Source organism: Lolium rigidum, chromosome 1, assembly GCF_022539505.1.
Source record: "Lolium rigidum isolate FL_2022 chromosome 1, APGP_CSIRO_Lrig_0.1, whole genome shotgun sequence".
Taxonomy (NCBI): Eukaryota; Viridiplantae; Streptophyta; class Magnoliopsida; order Poales; family Poaceae; genus Lolium; species Lolium rigidum.
This window is the reverse complement of record NC_061508.1, coordinates 282,729,335-282,749,719: the sequence shown is the minus strand read 5'-3', so window position 1 is coordinate 282,749,719 and position 20,385 is coordinate 282,729,335. Positions and strand designations below refer to the sequence as shown.

The 20,385-nt window shown below is 45.6% G+C and overlaps 2 protein-coding genes across 2 annotated transcripts; one reads left to right on the top strand and one right to left on the bottom strand.

Moving 5' to 3' along the window:
* Nucleotides 1-3,296: 3,296 nt before the first annotated feature.
* LOC124683810 (3-ketoacyl-CoA synthase 11-like) lies at nucleotides 3,297-5,031 on the top strand. The gene has a single exon (XM_047218255.1). It carries the CDS (start codon nucleotides 3,297-3,299, stop codon nucleotides 4,845-4,847), a length of 1,551 nt encoding a protein of 516 aa, XP_047074211.1. The 3' UTR covers nucleotides 4,848-5,031.
* Nucleotides 5,032-6,296: 1,265 nt separating this feature from the next.
* Nucleotides 6,297-13,099, bottom strand: LOC124694951 (serine-threonine kinase receptor-associated protein-like). The gene is made up of 7 exons (XM_047227874.1): nucleotides 12,957-13,099; nucleotides 9,557-9,692; nucleotides 8,860-8,941; nucleotides 8,315-8,490; nucleotides 8,077-8,214; nucleotides 7,854-7,993; nucleotides 6,297-6,924 (listed from the first exon to the last, which is right to left on the bottom strand). Exons 1-7 carry the CDS (start codon nucleotides 13,072-13,074, stop codon nucleotides 6,689-6,691), a joined length of 1,026 nt encoding a protein of 341 aa, XP_047083830.1. The 5' UTR covers nucleotides 13,075-13,099; the 3' UTR covers nucleotides 6,297-6,688.
* Nucleotides 13,100-20,385: the final 7,286 nt, after the last annotated feature.

Genomic DNA, 20,385 nt, shown 5'->3' with positions numbered 1-20,385 from the left:
TCCACTTGTTTTTTAACTTTATGTCTTCTTTGATGTATTTTTTCCATTTAGGATGTTGTTCCCCACCGTTTAGGCGATTGTTCCCACTGTATATGATGTTGTTCCCCTCTGTCTAGCCTTTTGTTCCCATCCATCTAGGATGTTGTTCCCCACCGTCTAGGCGATTGTTCCCCACTGTATATGATGTTGTTCCCCTCCGTCTAGCCTTTTGTTCCCCTCCATCTAGGCGGTTGTTCCCCTCCATCGAGGCGATTGTTCCCACTCGTATATGATGTTGTTCCCCTCCGTCTAGCCTTTTGTTCCCATCCATCTAGGATGTTGTTCCCCACCGTCTAGGCGATTGTTCCCCACTGTATATGATGTTGTTCCCCTCCGTCTAGCCTTTTGTTCCCATCCATCTAGGATGTTGTTCCCCACCGTCTAGGCGATTGTTCCCCACTGTATATGATGTTGTTCCCCTCCGTCTAGCCTTTTGTTCCCATCCATCTAGGCGGTTGTTCCCCTCCATCGAGGCGATTGTTTCCCACCGTCTAGCCTTTTGTTCCCCTCCGTCTAGCCTTTTTATTCCCATCCATCTAGGATGTTGTTCCCCACCGTCTAAGCGATTGTTCCCCTCCGTCTAGCCTTTTGTTCCCCTCCATCTAGGCGGTTGTTCCCCTCCATCGAGGCGGTTGTTCCCCACTGTATATGATGTTGTTCCCCTCCGTCTAGCCTTTTGTTCCCATCCATCTAGGATGTTGTTCCCCACTGTATATGATGTTGTTCCCCTCCGTCTAGCCTTTTGTTCCCATCCATCTAGGATGTTGTTCCCCACCGTCTAGGAGATTGTTCCCCACTGTATATGATGTTGTTCCCCTCCGTCTAGCCTTTTGTTTCCATCCATCTAGGAAAGCAAAGCAACCCGGTAGCTAGCTACGTGAATGAAAGGAAAGAAAAAAAAACAAAGCAACCTACTAGCTGGCTACGTGACAGAAAATAATACTGTATATAAAAAGGCATATCAGCTACTGTCAGCTAGACATGCAACGTACTCACTCGGTCGCGGTCGCGGAGTCTGGTCACTCGGACGAAGTATGTCAGCTGAACTCGTGCGGCTCATTTCACATGTCCACGGTAGTATATATTTGCTAAAGTAGTCACGTGAATGCACAGAAATTAGTCCCACATCATTTTTGTGAGACGATTTATTTTTAGTATTCTAAAATAATTGGCCAGTTTACTTTCTCACTTGGGGTGTATTTATCGTATAGATACTTCATTGATTTCCAACGTGTCTTGCCGTATCATGTAGACGTGCAAAGCTCCACTGGAAAATCAATACTCTTAAATTAACACACGTGCATGCATGTACGGCCGATCAGTACCTAGCTAGTTGCACCAGTTCACATGATTAGATGCATGCATAGCGGCAACATCATATACACGCATGCATTCGTAGCTTGATTAGCTTTTTTTTTTTTTTGAAGAATACGTAGCTTGATTAGCTGGCATCTATACATAGGGCCAGCATCGCACAACATGCATAGCTAAAAGCAGGCCCGACACACACGGAAGCAGCCCATTTAATGGGCGCGGGCGGCAATGAGCGGCAGCGGCACAACCGTGCGATCTGCATGTACTTTTAGTCCCACCTCGAAAGTTTAGGGAGAGATAGACCGATTTAAATACCCAGCGACCCAACTACATGATAAGCAGTCGTCGGTTGCTCTTTCCATCCAACTAGCAAAGCCGTGTACGCAAACGAAATCTAGCTAAAGCGTCAGCAGTGCTTTAATGGGCCAGCCGAACAGAAGGCCCATCCTGCTGATCATTGAGCGAATTGAAAGAAACCAGGCGCGCGGGCGCCAGGGAGGAGGACCCTGCAATTATCTATTGTATGAGTGGAGACTATACCTGGCCATGTATCGGGCCGGGCTGAGAAAAGCCCGACGCTGAAAAATTAGGCCCAGGCCTGACTCGACCTAACTAAATACCCACCAAGCCTATCAGCCCGTTGAACCACGGGCTGGGCCGTAGTATAAAACGTCATTTTCGGGCTACCAAGCCCAGCCCAGCCCGACTATCAGGCGAACATTTCTAGGCCCAGGCCCTGGTTTCTCGGCTGGACCTCGGGCTGGGCTGTTCATGGCCAGGTATAGTGGAGACCATACATGTTTGAGAGAGAAAATTCAACGTCATCCCACTAGTGCTTTCCTTTCGTGTTTGTCAGCTATAGCCTTCTTATAATTCTTCAAGAAATTTTATGCATTGTGCAGATTTTTTTTCTCTTGATACAATGCGTTTTCATGCATTATATAGATTCTACCCGGAGAGTGAATTTTGTACTTACATGTATGGGTGTAGCTGTGTTCTGGACTTTTGTACTTACATTTCAACATGGCATGGCATTCAATTTATTACTTTTGTTTCCTATTTCTTGCGCTTTTGGAGTTCCCCAAAACGAATTCAAAGACACCATAAAATATGAACGGTCAAACATTTGCGTGACAAACCTCAAAACATTGAAAAAAAAACTAAGAGAAAGTAAGAGCAATTCAAACTTGAAAGAAGTCAATCAGAGACTGGGAGGAGTAGCAGAGAAGCAAAGACGAGGCGAATTTCTGGTGCTTGTCTCTTCCACTTGTTCGTTTCCGGTGCCGTCTTCTCCCTAGCTATTAAAGACCCAGCTGGCTGCCCCCACGCGGTGCTCGCGGCCGTATTGGTGGCACTCGCACGGATACACAACACAGCGACACAGAAGGCGGCCGGGCGGCGCGGCTCTCGTCTTCTTCTTCCCTTCTCCAGCTCCTCCTCTTCCTCCCCACATCCGATCGGGTGATTCCGTTGCCGAGGCCGCTCCTCACGTCTGGGTACGTCTCAAAATCCCCCCTTTCTCCGTGCATAGCTCGCATTACCGCGTTCATTGTTCTTGATTCCATGGAGATTGGAGGAGGGGGTATTTGTCCATTTCTGATCTCTCTGTTCGGTGGTCACCGCGCGCATTGGTTTTCCATGCCGGCTTCTGACCTGTCTTCTCGCTCGATCATGGAGGAAAAATGTTCTTCCTCTCGCACGCGCTCTTCTGTTCAGCACTTTCCGTGCTCGTTGCATGCGCAATTCGTGCTGGTTTTCGGGATCGCTACGCTACCCAAGAACGCGATATATTTGGATGGATTTTCCTTCGATTTCCATCTCGGGTCCTTTTCCCGAGTACTAGGATTCCACAATTCTTCACTCGCGATCTTGTAGTAGCTGCAGCTAGCTGTTCTCACGCAAAACTCCAAATCGATTAACTATTTCCTTTTTCAGCCAGCAGAATGGACAGCTCGGCGCCCAATGCCGCCCCACCCGCGCCGGAGCCCACGCAGCCGCGGCGGCTGCCGGACTTCCTCCAGTCGGTGCGGCTCAAGTACGTGAAGCTGGGGTACCGCCACCTCATCTCCCACGGAATGTACCTGCTGCTGTCGCCGCTCATGGCGCTCCTGGCCGTGCAGCTCTCCACCGTGTCCCCCGGCGACCTCGCCGGCCTGTGGGAGCAGCTGCGGTACAACCTCGTCTCCGTGCTCACCTGCACCACCCTCCTCGTCTTCCTCTCCACCGTCTACCTCCTCACCCGCCCGCGCCCCGTCTACCTGGTCGACTTCGCGTGCTACAAGCCGGAGCCGGAGCGCCGGTGCTCGCGCGAGACCTTCATGCGCTGCTCCGAGGCCACGGGCTCCTTCACCGACGCCAACCTCGACTTCCAGCGCAAGATCCTGGAGCGGTCGGGGCTCGGCGACGACACCTACCTGCCGCCCGCCGTGCTGCGGGTGCCCCCGAACCCGTGCATGGACGAGGCGCGCAGGGAGGCGAGCACGGTCATGTTCGGCGCCATCGACCAGCTGCTGGAGAAGACCGGGGTCCGGCCCAAGGACATCGGTATCCTCGTCGTCAACTGCAGCCTCTTCAACCCGACGCCGTCGCTGTCGGCCATGGTGGTGAACCACTACAAGCTACGGGGCAACGTCGCGAGCTACAACCTGGGCGGGATGGGGTGCAGCGCGGGGCTGCTGTCAATCGACCTGGCCAAGGACCTGCTGCAGGTGCACCGGAACACGCACGCGCTGGTGATCAGCATGGAGAACATCACCCTCAACTGGTACTTCGGGAACGACCGCTCCATGCTGGTGTCCAACTGCCTGTTCCGGATGGGCGGCGCGGCGATCCTGCTCTCCAACCGGCGCGCCGACCGGCGGCGCGCCAAGTACGAGCTGGTGCACACGGTGCGCACGCACAGGGGCGCCGACGACCGGTGCTTCGGGTGCGTGGCGCAGGGGGAGGACGGGGAGGGCAGGGTGGGCGTGTCGCTGTCCAAGGACCTGATGGCGGTGGCCGGGGAGGCGCTCAAGACCAACATCACCACGCTGGGGCCGCTGGTGCTGCCGCTGTCGGAGCAGCTGCTGTTCATGGCCACGCTGGTGGCCAAGAAGGCGTTCAAGGCCAAGGTCAAGCCCTACATCCCGGACTTCAAGCTGGCGTTCGAGCACTTCTGCATCCACGCGGGCGGCCGCGCCGTGCTGGACGAGCTGGAGAAGAACCTGGAGCTGACGGAGTGGCACATGGAGCCGTCGCGGATGACGCTGCACCGGTTCGGGAACACGTCCAGCAGCTCGCTGTGGTACGAGCTGGCCTACAGCGAGGCCAAGGGCAGGATCGGCCGGCGCGACAGGATCTGGCAGATCGCCTTCGGCTCCGGGTTCAAGTGCAACAGCGCCGTCTGGAGGGCGCTGCGCACGGTCTGCCCGGAGACGGAGAAGAACCCATGGATGGACGAGATCGACGATTTCCCCGTGGAGGTCCCCAAGATCTCCAAGGTTGGGAACGCATGAAAGAGTGATCGGTTGAAATGTGTGTGATCGGGTGATCTTGCATTGCCAGAGCCCAGATCAGCACCAAGTTTGTTCGTCATCTGGTGGTGCCAGATCAGTTATTTGCTCTTGTTTTCAGCTGTAGCACCTGTGGGGGCCTGAGCTAAAGTTTAGGTCCTGCTTGGAATGAATGTAAATTTAGATGATTGGATTAGGTGTAGGAGGGTGGTGGTCTGCTATGTCATAATATTGTTGTGGGGGAAACTGGGGTTCCATGTTAGATCCATTTCATGATTAAGAATTTAAGATTCATCTTCAGCATGATCCTGATTCATCTTCATTCGTGGGTCATTCGAAACGTTCGTATCCTCCATTGGTGTGGTCGCATTCTTACATGTTCAGAACCAATCTATCATCATGCCGACGGGCCGGGCGCATTACATATTCTTGCGCTGGATTTGCTCGAACTGTTCCTCGGAGCCTACCCGTCTCTCTGCCGATTAATGCGATGAGCTGGTCATCTGATGCGAATGTTTAAGCTGCCCCGGATAATTCCAAGCCTACGACATCATCACCAGGGACTCCGTCCCCGGTTGCTGCACCCTGAAGCTTCTAAAAAGATTATGAAAAAGACATAGCCGTGGGTTTGCTGATTGAATGATCAGACAGACTCCATAAACATTGCATGTACTAATTAAACTGTGTACAGTACAAGGTCGCATCAGAAATGTACACATTCATTCATGTCACCAATACATTGGAACGCAAGTGTGCACTGCAGCCGTCAGAGCGAGCGCGAGGACTCTGCTGCAATCTGGCGGAGGAGGACGCCGAGATTGATTGCATTGCAGGATGTAAATGGCAAACGCAGAAGCCTGTAAAAACCACGTGGGGCTGATAAGGGGACTGCTTGCTCGTAGGGAACGAACCCAGACCGACTGTCAATGCCATAAAATCACCACCAGTTCGTGTCTTCACTAACAGATACCAGTATATACCTGCCCAAGATGCGAGCATGTATTTCAGCTAACTTTGCAGTATGTTGATAGACCAACTTACAGAAGTCAAAAACTAACTTGCGCGTGACCTTTTCTCATTCAGGGCTGAAACTGGAAATTAACGGATTACTCGTTACCAATCATGAGCGGCAGTCCAAGTGATGAAAGAATCATATGCGAGTGGCACTGCTACGAGCAGGGATTTCACATGGGCGGCATTGCTAAATCGTTGGTGATACGCTGCGGGATCGAAGGATCACATGGCGGCGCATGTGAAGCAATCCCTGATCCGAAGTGCACTGACTCTGACCGTCAGTCGAATACTGTAACAATGATCTAACAAATGTTCTTGGCCGCAGTGACCACACCATGTTGGACATGAGACGCCTCAAGTAAGAGGTTCATCTGCGTTTACTCTGACCTGTAACGCTGTGTGACGTAGCACCCGTGGCATAGTCCACCGCACGAAGTATTGGCAAATAGTACGTCTGTAATCTACGCAGAAAGGTGAGCAAAAACGGGTTAACACAATTGACATCTGTATAACGACGGCTATGACGATACATAAATTTTACTTTCTGCAAACAAAGGCATGACACTAACTGCCAGACTTGCTTTCCCCTCGGTTTATTCTGGCTCTTAAAATGCTATCTTAACATAGTCTACTGAAGAGGTCCCCGTACAGAAATCAACCGTTTGCTCACAGCGGACAAGTTCCCCCCGGCGATAGAGAGATCCAAGCCACCCTTGGTCGGCAGAGAAGCTTCAACATGATGGACTCGAGTGCAGCACCAGAAGACCTGGGCTCTGGTGGCAATCTCTCAATAAGCACAAACCACTGCCAGGTTTGTGAACAATGTTATCCTAGGCCTCGGCCTGACCCTCTTTGGAAATGTGGAAGCCTTCGATTTTACGTGCAACCTCATTTACCACCGCAGCCTTTGGTTTACCGTTTGCATTCGGCGCCTCACTGTCATCAGCATTAGCTGGGTTCAGCGGCCAGATACGGATGGTGCCATCTTCCGATCCTGATGCATATGATTCACCAACAGGAGCGAACCGGACACAGTGGACTGGACCATGATGACCTTTGTTGCAGGCTGCAGAACAAAAATCCGTCATATGGTAGTGAAATAGCAGGCTCATATTTCAATATGAAATGTGGGATTATGAAGCATAGAAATAATTGTTTGTTCACATCAGTAGCTCACAGGAGCTCATGGTCATCACAGATCACGATGACAACATTCCAGCAACAGCAAAACAATTACTTTAGATTAGCAAGCAGCAAACTACACAAATACTAAGACAAGGTTGGGACGAACCAAGCTTTGGTTTTCGAACATTCGGTTTCAGCTTTACAGTATAAATTGCCCTTGAGAATAATAACCAGTTGAAATAATTCATGTCATCGGAATCAGGTATTGAGAAAAAAAAGGAAATACGGTGGGATTTCTGGACTTGTGGTTAGTAAAATTTTCAGGATAAAATTCAGATGAAATTTTTATTTTAATTTAATTGTCAAATAGGATAAAGAAAGCTGCAGCCTGGGGCCAAAAATGAATACACAATTGCAATAGGCCAATAGAGCACAATTATAGTCAGTGAGGAGATATTACTTTGCTATATATATAGCGAAATCAATAGACTAGTATATATACTTCTGACTTTCAGGCCATCTCATCCATCATGGGTACAATCCAATGGCTATCATTCAGTTTTGTATTTCGGGACCCAAATGTCATAGGCGTGATTAGGAAAAATGAACGAAAAAATGATTTTGAACCCTAACCTTGGGCTAGAAACTGGTTTTATATTAGTAATTCAGAGGTGTTATCGTCTCTGTAAATTTCAAATGAAATTATTTTTCTGACTGGTTACCAGGGTAACCAAAATGCTCTGCAATTAGCAATAGTAAAAGCTAAATGAACATATGCTAATGCTCTGTTCTGGGAGCGAATAACTGCACCAAAGTTTCAGTCTTGCAGTTCTCGGTAGTCACTTTTAAATATGATGATAACAGACTTACCTATTTCTTCACCAGTGAAGAAATCATATACATGAACCCACATATCTTCCCCTCCTGTAATGAACTTACTCCCAGACTTTGGTTCAAGTGAAGCTGACTCCACATTGCATGGCATATCATAGCTTTTAACGAGCCCAAAACTGCCAAATTACCAGAAAAAAAAATGTTAAGAACTGAACAATGCATGTGATGCAGAACAATGGTCATACAGAAAAGAACTTACTGATTCGCATCCCAAAATTTAACACTTGAACCATCAGCTGTAGTAATGAACCTGCCGTCCTGGCTTACTTCTGCACTGGTGACAGGTGCCTTGGTTTCAAGAGTTTGGACAATTTTTCCACTTCTCACATCCCATAATCTGTGCAGATCAGTAATTAATCAAGGGGGCAAGTATAATATACTTGCACCAGGTGTTTTCCACACTAGCTTCAAATTTTGAAGATATTTTCGAGACAAACCTCACTCCACCCATATCGGTGCAGGAACTTAGAATAGTTTGGTCACTATGAAGCCAAGCAACAGTGCGTACAGAAGCAGGTGCTTTGTCAAGCTCTCTTGGAGCTGCATCTGGACGATTCATATCATATACACGCAAAATCTTTTCCATTCCTCCAGTGAGCAACATGTGTGTATCCTGCAGTTGCATCGCGATTTGATTAGTTATAGAATTGATTACGGAGGACAGTCCTAAGTGACTATAGCATACAGAGTGGTAAGAAAACAAGCACCTAAATTATACAGCTTCATAGGCATGATTCAAGTAATTTAACATTATTCAATGAGATGCGCTGATGAATATAATGAGTGGCATGGCTAATGTACATGTTGAATCATCCATATTCTGTAACAGGTTGCAAGAAATAGCAGTAGCAGGCCTTAATTAAACAAGTCTTGAAGGAAACAAACGATAAAGAAGAATATGGCACATATCATCTTGCTATGGGGGGTTGATGGTAAATAGATGCCAGAGGAGAAGGGCAACTAAGCTTTCCACAAGTATTACCTCTGAAAAGGCACATGCACGAACTATATGCTTGTGCTCAAATGAATGTAGCTCATTTCCTGTTAGTGCATCCCATATTTTGCTGCAAAGAGTAAGCTATGTTGTCAAAAATGTAAACCATACTCAAGAACAAGTACATAAAAAATTCTGAGCCTTAGCAGTAGAGGACTGTAATCCTTTTTGCATAAAAATGCTTGTTATTTCCTTGCACAGAGTATCAGGTTATGCAGATGAATACAACATAGTTTCCTTCTTATTCTACCTGATTTTATATTTAATAACTAATGCATTAGGTAATGATTCATCACGCTAGCAAACTATCAGCGGAGGGAACCAACAAAATAAACCAATCATGTGCAGTGCAGTAAAGTGGAAGTCCCGGCATAAGGGAATCAGATTGCTCCACTATGCAGAACCACAGCTGAAAGTTGTGTAACCAAGTATGTGACATGCTGGGTGCCTGGGTCCAAGACCTCATGGTGCACTAACATATTGACTTCAACCTGTTCGTGAATCTTGATTGAAATCACAAGTAGAAGAAAAATCATATGCTGTTGCTCTGTTCAATAATTTTGAGACTGGCTGAATTATGTACTTCCTCCGTCCATAAAAGGATGTTTTAGGTTTGTCAATATTTAGTCATTTAGATGTATGTAGAAATGAGCAATAATGAAACTTTGCAGGACAAATGTCATACGCTGAGAAATCTGCAGAACTGGAGGCAGCACGGAGGGCATTTGTGTCTAGACAAGAGCTCCAAACAGCACCTTTATGACCTTCAAAAGTTCCAATCCAATCTCCCGTATCACCATTACGAAGCATTGGATTCGAGTCTGCAAACCAGAATATGAGATCTTAGTGCAGGGTGATAGTTACACGCATTTCAAATAAGACGTGAACAATTTTCAATAAATTTCAAAGTGAAGGTTACACGCAATGTGGACTAAATAGTAAATACCAGGTAACACCTATCATGTGCCAGTATTTGCACCCTTCTCTGGTAAGAGCACTCTGTTCTCAAATAAAATTTTACCAAGCGAGTACTATAATATGGTACCGGCTACATAATAATAATCTAAGAGCATCTCTAACAGATGATGCATTTTACATCACCAAAAAGCGGTGATGTGAACTGATATACATCACATTGCCAATTTTTTACATCAAGAAAAACGTCCGCGTACAACAGATGATGTATTTTATGGCACGACTGCCGCAGCAGGTGATGTAAAATAGATCAAATCTGCACCAAATACTTCTTCTTTGACAGTTTAAGCTCTATTTTGAACAACTAAAACTGAAATTCAAATACTTGTAATTTAATTCAAACACTTCTAATTCATTATATAGGTTTGATTTTCTAGAAACTGCAATAAAAGGATTTTGGAATCTGCAGCCATGCACCAAGGATACTACCAAATCCCTCGGTCAAAATCGATTGGAAACCACGGCCACACAAACAAGCTAACAAATCACTTGGTCAACTGAACCGATTGAGCTGGGGGGCTGGGGTCAAAATCGATTGGATGCGCACATGAACGTGGCTGGGGAGATCAAGCAAGTGGCGCCAGAGCTCCTCCTGTCCGACAGCGTCCCCGACGAGATCGCCAAGGCCGCCGCAAAGACAGAAGAGCAGCGCATCTTGCTCGACCTCAACCTTGCTCGAGCACGCGTGGCGCAAGACAGCGGGAAACCAAATCCCCATGGCCACCTACCGGGACTAGATAAAAAGGCGATGGGGACGACGTCCTGGAGCTTCACCTCATGCGCCGGTCGGGCGGAATTAGTCGTCCCCCGAATTGGTCGTTGACGGTGACTAATTTTGGCCGGAAAGTCGTTGTCGGCGTTCCATGGAGAGAGCAGTGAGGAGGCGGACACAAGGCTGAAATTACAGATCGGCAGTTGGGGCTTCGTGCAACCAAACGAGATATACATCACCACCGCAGATGATGTATATTTGGGTCACTTGGCCCAAAATATACATCACGATGTAAAAAGATTACATCACCAAATAGGTCAAGGTCATCTGTTGGAGAGGCATTTTTGGCCAAATGCAATGTAAAAAACGGTTTTTACATCACCAAGTCCAATTTGCATCATCTGTTAGAGATGCTCTAAATGGCACAACTTGATTATTTGCCAGATCGTACTCTATTTATGTCCCTAATTGGTTTATAGCTGCCCTAAAATATTATCGTCATGGCTCTCCATTCACATCATCCAATGTACTAGATTAAAAGTTAGTCCAGACATCCAACAATTTCACAAGTATATTACTCCCTCCATCCCAAGAAGTATAGTTATGTTAGTAACTGGAACTGATCGCAGCAATACACCAAACATAATAAATTTAACCATGTTAGTAATGTCAAAAAATTATAATTAATGAATGCACCACACAAAACAAAACATTTTTCCTTTTTCAATTTAGACATGAACATCGTGTGCGGCTAGACTAGTATCATGCCAACTCAGCATTATAATACTCAGAGCAAAGAAGAATAAATCAGAAGATGATAATTCTTGTTCAATTAAAGTCATCTGTCACTGGGGGTAATTCACTGGCAAATTTTTAATACTACCTACGTGCACTATTATAAGATGTTTTAGATATTTCAACGTGGACTAGATACAAACTGAAATGAGTGAGCCTACACACTGAAAGGCGTCTAGATACATACATATTAAAAAAAAATCTTATAATAGTGAACTGAGGGAGTACTTGTTGCCATGGAGGTAAATCTGGAATCTGCACTCCAACTCCACTCTAAATTAAAAATGTCACCAAATGGCCGAGAAATGCTATTACAACACCTACCTAACACATATTAGTTGTGCTCGACAATATTCCAAGTTATCCCTAGAACTGACTGCTGACTGGTGATGAAATTACTCATTCAATAACCTGCACTTGAGCAGACATAAAAGCAACTGATGCCTGAAAATATGCAGGCAATGCAGTAACGGCCCAAATCCATTCGACATTATGAACATCAATGAAGTAGAAAGCCGACCTGATTTTTAAAAACAGCTAATTTCTGAACTTGCAAGGACGATGTGAAAAAGAACATTCACAAGCAGCACAACAAAAATCAAAACATTGCTGTGCAGTCGTGAGTTAAGACTTAAAACCATCCATAGAGTGACTACCAAGGTATGCATATAACATTTAGGCAAAAGGGGTATAGGCCACGGCCTATGGACTACGGGTACATATTTTTTTGGATTTGGTTTACAGCCTAATATAATATAGTTTGAGGTGGAGAAAAATACCACCACAACTTAGCTTGGTTAAGGCTCAGTCTGTGTGTGCTGAACTGTGTGGTGCTGCTGCAGAAAAGTAGCCACAAAAGCACAATTTTTTTTTTGTCAAAAAGTAAAATAACCAAAAGCTAATTGAAAAGGCTGGATCATCACGTAATGCCAAGCCAAACACGGCCTAAGTGAATGTTGCCCCGACTCCATGTGTCTGGCAGACAAGATTTAGCTAAGAGAGCTTGACACGCAAAACCCGTGGAAAGAAATGAACAGTTCGTGTGGGTGTGTGGGTGTGTGTTGTAAGCTGGGTTCAGCTCCTTGTACCTAGTCGCCGTTGAGGGCGTTATTAATTTAACGTCGGGCCTTTGGCCTTTGATCTAAAAAAAAAAGAAATGAACAGTTAGTTAACTTAGAAAAGATTTAACTAAGGCAAAGGAAAAAAGTTTGGCTTCTATCCATGGCACTCAATCATCGCAAATATCCTTTAAAATCTAACTGATGTAGTAGCACGAACTTAACTAGGTTGTGAAATTACAGAGTAAATGTATTTCATGACCTAGATAGCCGATTCAATCCCTAGAGGTATGTGAGACAACAGTACAGAAAGTAGGTGACCACTATTCGTCCACCAGATACTGAATGCACACACATAAAAACACTCAAAGCCAATCCTGAATGAGCATGTCAGGACAGAACCGTTTGCTCGAAAGCCAGTCACATCCTAATCCACAACCTCGATAATCATACAGCCGCCGTCCACATCACAAGCCACAGCTCCGGATCCGAACGAACCGCAGCCACACAAGCGCAACCCCGAAAATAATGAGCGGATCGCTTACCCTTGCTGGCGCTGATGAGGAAGTAGCCGTCGGGCGTGACGGGGCTGTAGAAGAGGTCGACGACCGGCCGCGAGTGGCCGTGGCACACCTTGGACACCGCCACCTTCTTCTTCTCCATTTCTCTTCACCCGGGGGTAAACCTAGCTCGTCGTCGGCTCCGGCGGCGGCCTGGATTGAAATGCGGCGCCCTCCCTGACGCCCTAACCCTAGCCCCCGATCGGGAAAAAAATTCAAGGGGAGATCCGGGAGAAAGACTGCGCGGATCGGCGACGGCGAGGGATCGATTTGATCCGGATCCCTGAGATTTATTGGATAGAGGCGGGCGGCAATGGAGTGTGGGAGGGTGCCGAGTGTGAGGCTGGCTGGCCTCGGGGGAGAAGGAGCGGGGCAGGGGACAGGAAGGCGATGGTCGGTTTATATGAACCTCCCTCTGCCTGTCGGGGGCCTCGCGGCCGTTGGATCCTCGTCTTACGATGCTGCCACCGTTGATTTAATTTTCGATAAAATTTAGTTCACCACGAATATATAGCATTTCGATCCTCTGGTTTGTCTAGAACGCAACAACACTACCAAACTATACTTTCATTTTCTCCCGTGCGCATTGTACTCGTAGCCTCACTCGCGGTCCACGCATGCACCGACCAGCTTCTCCTTCAACGATTCTCACCATCGCCTCGTTTCCCCTTCCCAGTCCAGATCATGGAAGGCCTCTACCATGGATGGAGCTCTGTACCAACTCCTACATGCCATCGAGCTATGTGAAGGCGTGTGGATGGGGTGTGGCGCCTAGAGTGCTCCAGTGTGCCATATTTGTTGCACCTGAGCTTGATCAAGTTAGTGCTCCAACAAAAGGTTAGTTTTCGTGGATTTTTTTATGTTACATGGATGTTTTTCAAATGATGCAAGCTCGTTTCCGTTTTGCTCCAAGCACAAGAGAGAGATGGTGCAACAATTTTGGGCATCTGCTACAAATCTTACTTTAATGCTACAAATGTTCTTGTGTGCAAATGCAAAACATTGTCCTCTCATATTGCATATGTTTGTTGAAGTTTTTGGACGATTTGGCCACAAACGATGGGAATTCGTCGCACACTCATCTTTTATATTGCATGAGTGTTCTAAAATGTTGCGACGCATTTTGTAAATTGTTGACACATTGTGGGATGAAATGTTGCAATGATGTCATGATAGTAAAAAACATCTACTACGTGGGTCAGGGTAATGTAGCAATGACCGGACAAACAAGAGTTTGAGTTTTATGAAAATCTGATGGCCATGGAAGGGAGGACTTCTTTCACCAGATTCTTCGGGGGATGCTCAACATTGTCCTTCTTTACATCCATGTCCTAAAGGTGTAATATGAAAGTGAAAAATACATGAGTTTTTTTTTAGTTTACTCACAGTTCTCTTTATGATGTCGTGTGTGATAGAGACATCGTAAGCATGGATAGTTTGAAAGATAAACAAAACTTGAAGAATATCGAATATATATTTTGTATTTTGTTTACTTAAATTTAGCAGTGTGGTGATTAAATGTAGTCACAATTTACAATTGTTTTAATGACATTATATCTTTGATTCCGTTGTTCACTTGGTTCTGAAGTGATTTTTTTTTGCCTCAAAGGTAATGATGAATGCCTTCTCCAAATTTGATTCCTTGAGAGTAATGGATGCATCATTTTATTTATCCACGATATGACATGCTTAATCCTTAAGAATGTTTGAAATAAGTAATAACTATGATTTAGGATGTTTAGCTTATATGTTTTGAAAATGGCCTTCATTTTCTATGTATTTAACCAATTTAAGTTTGAGTCCCGGCTCCACTATTATTAGGAAAACATGGTTCATGAGGTCAAGTTACTTCTGTGTACTAGATTGGTTTCTGCTAGAGGGAGTTTTCTTGTCTTGTATGTTTCACATTTTTCATATGGCAATTTTATGAATTTTGAATTTATTAGACCCGCCTATAGACCAACCAACGACTTCCCACATGTCATGTTGGCTTATGTCAATTTTATGCTAGCTTTATTTATAAAGATGGCAGAATCCTATTTCAAGAATATGTCAATTTGCTATGTACCTTGTGCACACGAGCTCCACAAGGAACCGTCTAAATATTTTTCTTTAACTTGATAACCCTTCTGAATGAAAGTTATTTTCTCTCTCTTTTATCCATTGTACACTACTAGGGTCGGACTATGGGCTTTATCCTTGACGTGACTTGTAGTTTTGTGGTGTCCATGTTTTTTGTTTGTTTGGGCTTCTCTTATTAACAAAAAAAAAATATGTTCCCTTATTCTTTCACAACTATTGATGTGTAAGATTTCTTAGGACAAACGACACACACGAAAGAGAACCGCTCCCACGAAAGAGACGGGGCAATATCTGCCGAAAACTACACCGGCCAGCCGCCGGTCCCTGCCTCCTCCGTCGGCCGTTCCGGCGACGGGAGGGGGTGGGGACCCCGGAGTATCGGCTCCGGCAAGTAGTTAGGGTTGGCAAGTGTTTTCTTGGGGCGCTGTTCTATGGAGAAGATTGCGTCGCGTCGGAATAATTTGCCTCTCGCTCTTTCTCCATCTCGCCGTCGCTCTAATCGGTGACGTTGGAGGGCAGGTGGCCTCGGTCTTCTCGCCGGTCTTCGGATCTGCCGAGATTTGTGTCCGGCGGTTGGCGTTCGGCACTCTCGCGGGTGACGGTTGCGTTGGCTGCCGCAGCTATGTCTAGCGTCTTGCGGTTGGGTGTGAGGATGACGGCAGGCGGCAACGTTTGTCTTCTTCGACTAAGTCCGGAGAAGATGACGGTGTTGGGATCTCGGTGACCACGGGGAAGATCCCCGGCCGACGTGCCACAAAGTCTCGGCTCGTCCTCTCGCGACGACCCGGTTCATCGGCTCAAAAAGCATCATTGAATGCGATGGTGCTCTCCCGCATCTAGGTGTGGTGGTTGTTCGCCTCTTTTTCCAGCGCTACCATGGTGGCAGTGGCAGAAGATGGACGATGTTTCGGCGAGGCACAAGTTTCTCCAAGGGTGAACTTATAGTTTTACTTCTTGTGAGTTTTCTTGTGCAAAGTTGCTTGATGCAAATGTTTGTCTTCTGTGGTGACCGTATGTGTAATCTCTAACAGATTGTCTAATGAAATATATGGTTACATCAAAAAAACTATTGATGTGTGATCAATAGTGACCAAAATGTTTAGAACAGATAGTGGTATATAATTATAAAATTTAAAAGTGATGTTCTTAAAAATAGACTTGAAATCGCGACCCTCTATGTAGACTTTATTACTCAGCTATAGGGTTACAATCATCTAGGAAAAGCTGATGTTCAAACTTCCAAGGGTGTAAAAACTAAACTACGTTTAGCACCCTCTCCCATGAGTTGCAAGGCTATCAACAATCATATTGTTGTGTACGACCTCTGTGTGCGAGTTCTCACCTCGAGTGGGGATGATGAAGATCAATGTTCAGGGGTCATTTAGTGAACAAGGAAGATATGGAGGTGTTGGGATGATCTTGCGAGACGATACGGGGGCAATTTTGAAGGAGATATGCCCTAGAGGCAATAATAAAGTAGTTATTATTTATATCTCTATGTTTATGATAAATGTTTATATGTCATGCTATAATTGTATTAACCGAAATATTAGTACATGTGTGATATGTAGACAACAAGAAGTCCCTAGTATGCCTCTTAAACTAGCTTGTTGATTAATGGATGATTAGTTTCATAATCATAAACATTGGATGTTATTAATAACAAGGTTATATCATTATATGAATGATGTAATGGACACACCCAATTAAGCGTAGCATAAGATCTCGTCATTAAGTTATTTGCTATAAGCTTTCGATACATAGTTACCTAGTCCTTATGACCATGAGATCATGTAAATCACTTATACCGGAAAGGTACTTTGATTACATCAAACACCACCGCGTAAATGGGTGGTTATAAAGGTGGGATTAAGTATCCGGAAAGTATGAGTTGAGGCATATGGATCAACAAAGGGATTTGTCCATCCCGATGACGGATAGATATACTCAGGGCCCTCTCGGTGGAATGTCGTATAATGTCTTGCAAGCATATGAATGAGTTCATAAGAGACCACATACCACGGTACGAGTAAAGAGTACTTGTCAGGAGACGAGGTTGAACAAGGTATGGAGTGATACCGAAGATCAAACCTCGGACAAGTAAAATATCGCGTGACAAAAGGAATTGGTATCGTATGTGAATGGTTCATTCGATCACTAAGTCATCGTTGAATATGTGGGAGCCATTATGGATCTCCGCATCCCGCTATTGGTTATTGGTCGGAGTGAGTACTCAACCATGTCCGCATAGTTCACGAACCGTAGGGTGACACACTTAAAGTTGGATGTTGAAATGGTAGTACTTGAATATGGAATGGAGTTGGAATATTTGTTCGGAGTCCCGGATGAGATCCCGGACATCACGAGGAGTTCCGGAATGGTCCGGAGAATAAGATTCATATATAGGATGTCATTTTATGTGAATAAAATGTCGCGGAAGGTTCTATGGAAGGTTCTAGAAGGTTCTAGAAAAGTCCGGAAGAAACCACCAAGGAAGGTGGAGTCCACATGGGACTCCACCTCCATGGCCGGCCAACCCTAGTGGGGGAGGAGTCCCAAGTGGACTCCCCTTAGGGGGCCGGCCACCCCCCCCCCATATGGGAGGTGGAACTCCCACCTTGGTGGGAGTCCTAGCTTGGCTAGGTTTCCCCTCCCTATGGAAGGTTTTTGGTTCGGGTCTTATTCGAAGACTTGGAGACCAACTCTTGGGGATCCACCTATATAATGAGGGGCATAGGGAGGGGGCCGGCCACACCAAAGCCACAAGTTGGCCGCACCCCCTTGAGGCCGGCCACCCCCTCCCAAACCCTAGCCGCCCCCCTCTCCTCCATAGCTCCCGCGTGCTCTAGCGAAGCTCCGCCGGAGTTCTCCACCGCCACCGACACCACGCCATCGTGATGTCGGATTCAAGAGGAGCTACTACTTCCGCTGCCCGCTGGAACGGGAGGTGGACGTCATCTTCATCAACAACCGAACGTGTGACCGAGTACGGAGGTGCCGCCCGTTCGTGGCGCCGTAACCGATCGTGATCAAGATATTCTACGCGCTTTTGCAAGCGGCAAGTGAACGTCTACCGCAGGAACAAGAGCCTCATCTTGTAGGCTTTGGAATCTCTTCAAGGGTGAGACTCGATACCCCCTCGTTGCTACCGTCTTCTAGATTGCATCTTGGCTTGGATTGCGTGTTCGCGGTAGGAAATTTTTTGTTTTCTATGCAACGTTATCCCACAAAGTGGTATCGCAGCCGTGTCTATGCATAGATGGTTGCACGAGTAGAACACAATGGTTTTGTGGGCGTTGATGCTCTTGTTATCTTTAGTTGAGTACTTTGCATCTTTATGGCATAGTGGGATGAAGCGGCTCGGACTAACTTTACATGACCGCGTTCATGAGACTTGTTCCTCGTTCGACATGCAACTTGTATTGCATAAGAGGCTTTGCGGGTGTCTCGTCTCTCCTACTATAGTAAAGATTCAATTTACTCTTCTATTGACAACATTAGTATCAACGTTGTGGTTCATGTTCGTAGGTAGATTAGATCTATATCGAAAACCCTAAACCACATAAAATATGCGAACCAAATTAGAGAGCGTCTAACTTGTTTTTGCAGGGTTTGGTGATGTGATATGGCCATAATGTGATGATGAATATGTATGAGATGATCATTATTGTATTGTGGCAACCGGCAGGAGCCTTATGGTTGTCTTTAAATTTCATGTTGAGTAGTATTTCAAAGTAGTTGTAATAGTTGCTACATGGAGGACAATCATGAAGACGGCGCCATTGACCTTGACGCTACGCCGACGATGATGGAGATCATGCCCGAAGATGATGGAGATCATGTCCGTGCTTTGGAGATGAAGATCAAAGGCGCAAGACAAAAGGGCCATATCATATCACATATGAACTGCATGTGATGTTAATCCTTTTATGCATCTTATTTTGCTTAGATCGCGACGGTAGCATTATAAGATGATCCCTCATTAAAATCTCAAGATAATAAAGTGTTCATCCTTAGTAGCACCGTTGCCAAGACTTGTCGTTTCGAAGCATCTCGTGATGATCGGGTGTGATAGAATCAACAAGTGCATACAACGGGTGCAAGACAGTTTTGCACATGCGGATACTAAGGTGGCCTTGACGAGCCTAGCATGTACAGACATGGTCTCGAAACACGTGATACCGAAAGGTAGAGCATGAATCATATGGTTGATATGATGAACACTTTGAGTGTTCGCCATTGAAATTACACCTTGTCTCGTGATGATCGGACTATGGTGTGGTGGATTTGGTTCGTGTGATCACTAAGACAATGCGAGGGATATTGTTTTGAGTGGGAGTTCACCTAGATTTTTAATTATGTTGAATTAAAATTTGAACTCAATTTGTCATAAACTTAGTCTAAACTATTGCAAATATATGTTGTAGAGATGGCGTCCCCGATGTCTACGGGAGCTTCTATTCTTGTAGACAGGTGTTGGGCCTCCAAGAGCGAGAGGTTTGTAGAACAGCAGCAAGTTTCCCTTAAGTGGATACCCAAGGTTTATCGATCTCGGGGAGGAAGAGGTCAAAGATATCCCTCTCATGCAACCCCGCAACCACAAAGCAAGAAGTCTCTTGTGTCCCCAACACACCTAATAGGTGCACTAGTTCGGCGAAGAGATAGTGAAATACAGGTGGTATGAATAAGTAGTAGCAACGGCACCGTAAAAGTGCTTTCCCCAGGACAAGTAAACAAGCAAGTAGTAATGCAGCAGTAGTAACGAAGTAAAACAAGAAACAAGCAGCGATAGCGATATTTAGGAACAAGGCCTAGGGATTAGACTTTCACTAGTGGACACTCTCAACATTGATCACATAACAGAATAGATAAATGCATACTCTACACTTTTGTTGGATGATGAACACATTGCGTAGGATTACACGAACCCTCAATGCCGGAGTTAACAAGCTCCACAATAATGCTCATATTTTAGTAACCTTTAGTGTAAGATAGATCAAAAGACTAAACCAAGTACTAGCATAGCATGCACACTGTCACCTTCATGCATATGTAGGAGGAATAGATCACATCAATATTATCATAGCAATAGTTAACTTCGCAATCTACAAGAGATCATGATCATAGCATAAACCAAGTACTAACACGATGCACACACTGTCACCTTTGCACACGTGCAGGAGGAATAAAACTACTTTAATAACACATCACTAGAGTAGCACATAGATAAATTGTGATACAAACACATTGCAATCATAAAGAGATATAAATAAGCACCTCACTATGCCATTCAACAAGTGAATAAGTATTCTGTGAAATATAGCCTAAGAGA

Bases quoted from the DNA above. Each gene is read 5' to 3' on its own strand.
- LOC124694951 (XM_047227874.1), bottom strand. From the start codon at position 13,074: ATGGAGAAGAAGAAGGTGGCGGTGTCCAAGGTGTGCCACGGCCACTCG. The intron at 8,215-8,314 runs GTTTGTCTCGAA...TGATCTGCACAG, and splicing joins ACCGATATGGGTGGAGTGAG to ATTATGGGATGTGAGAAGTG. The intron at 6,925-7,853 runs GTAAGTCTGTTA...TTTGTTCTGCAG, and splicing joins CTTCACTGGTGAAGAAATAG to CCTGCAACAAAGGTCATCAT.
- LOC124683810 (XM_047218255.1), top strand. From the start codon at position 3,297: ATGGACAGCTCGGCGCCCAATGCCGCCCCACCCGCGCCGGAGCCCACG.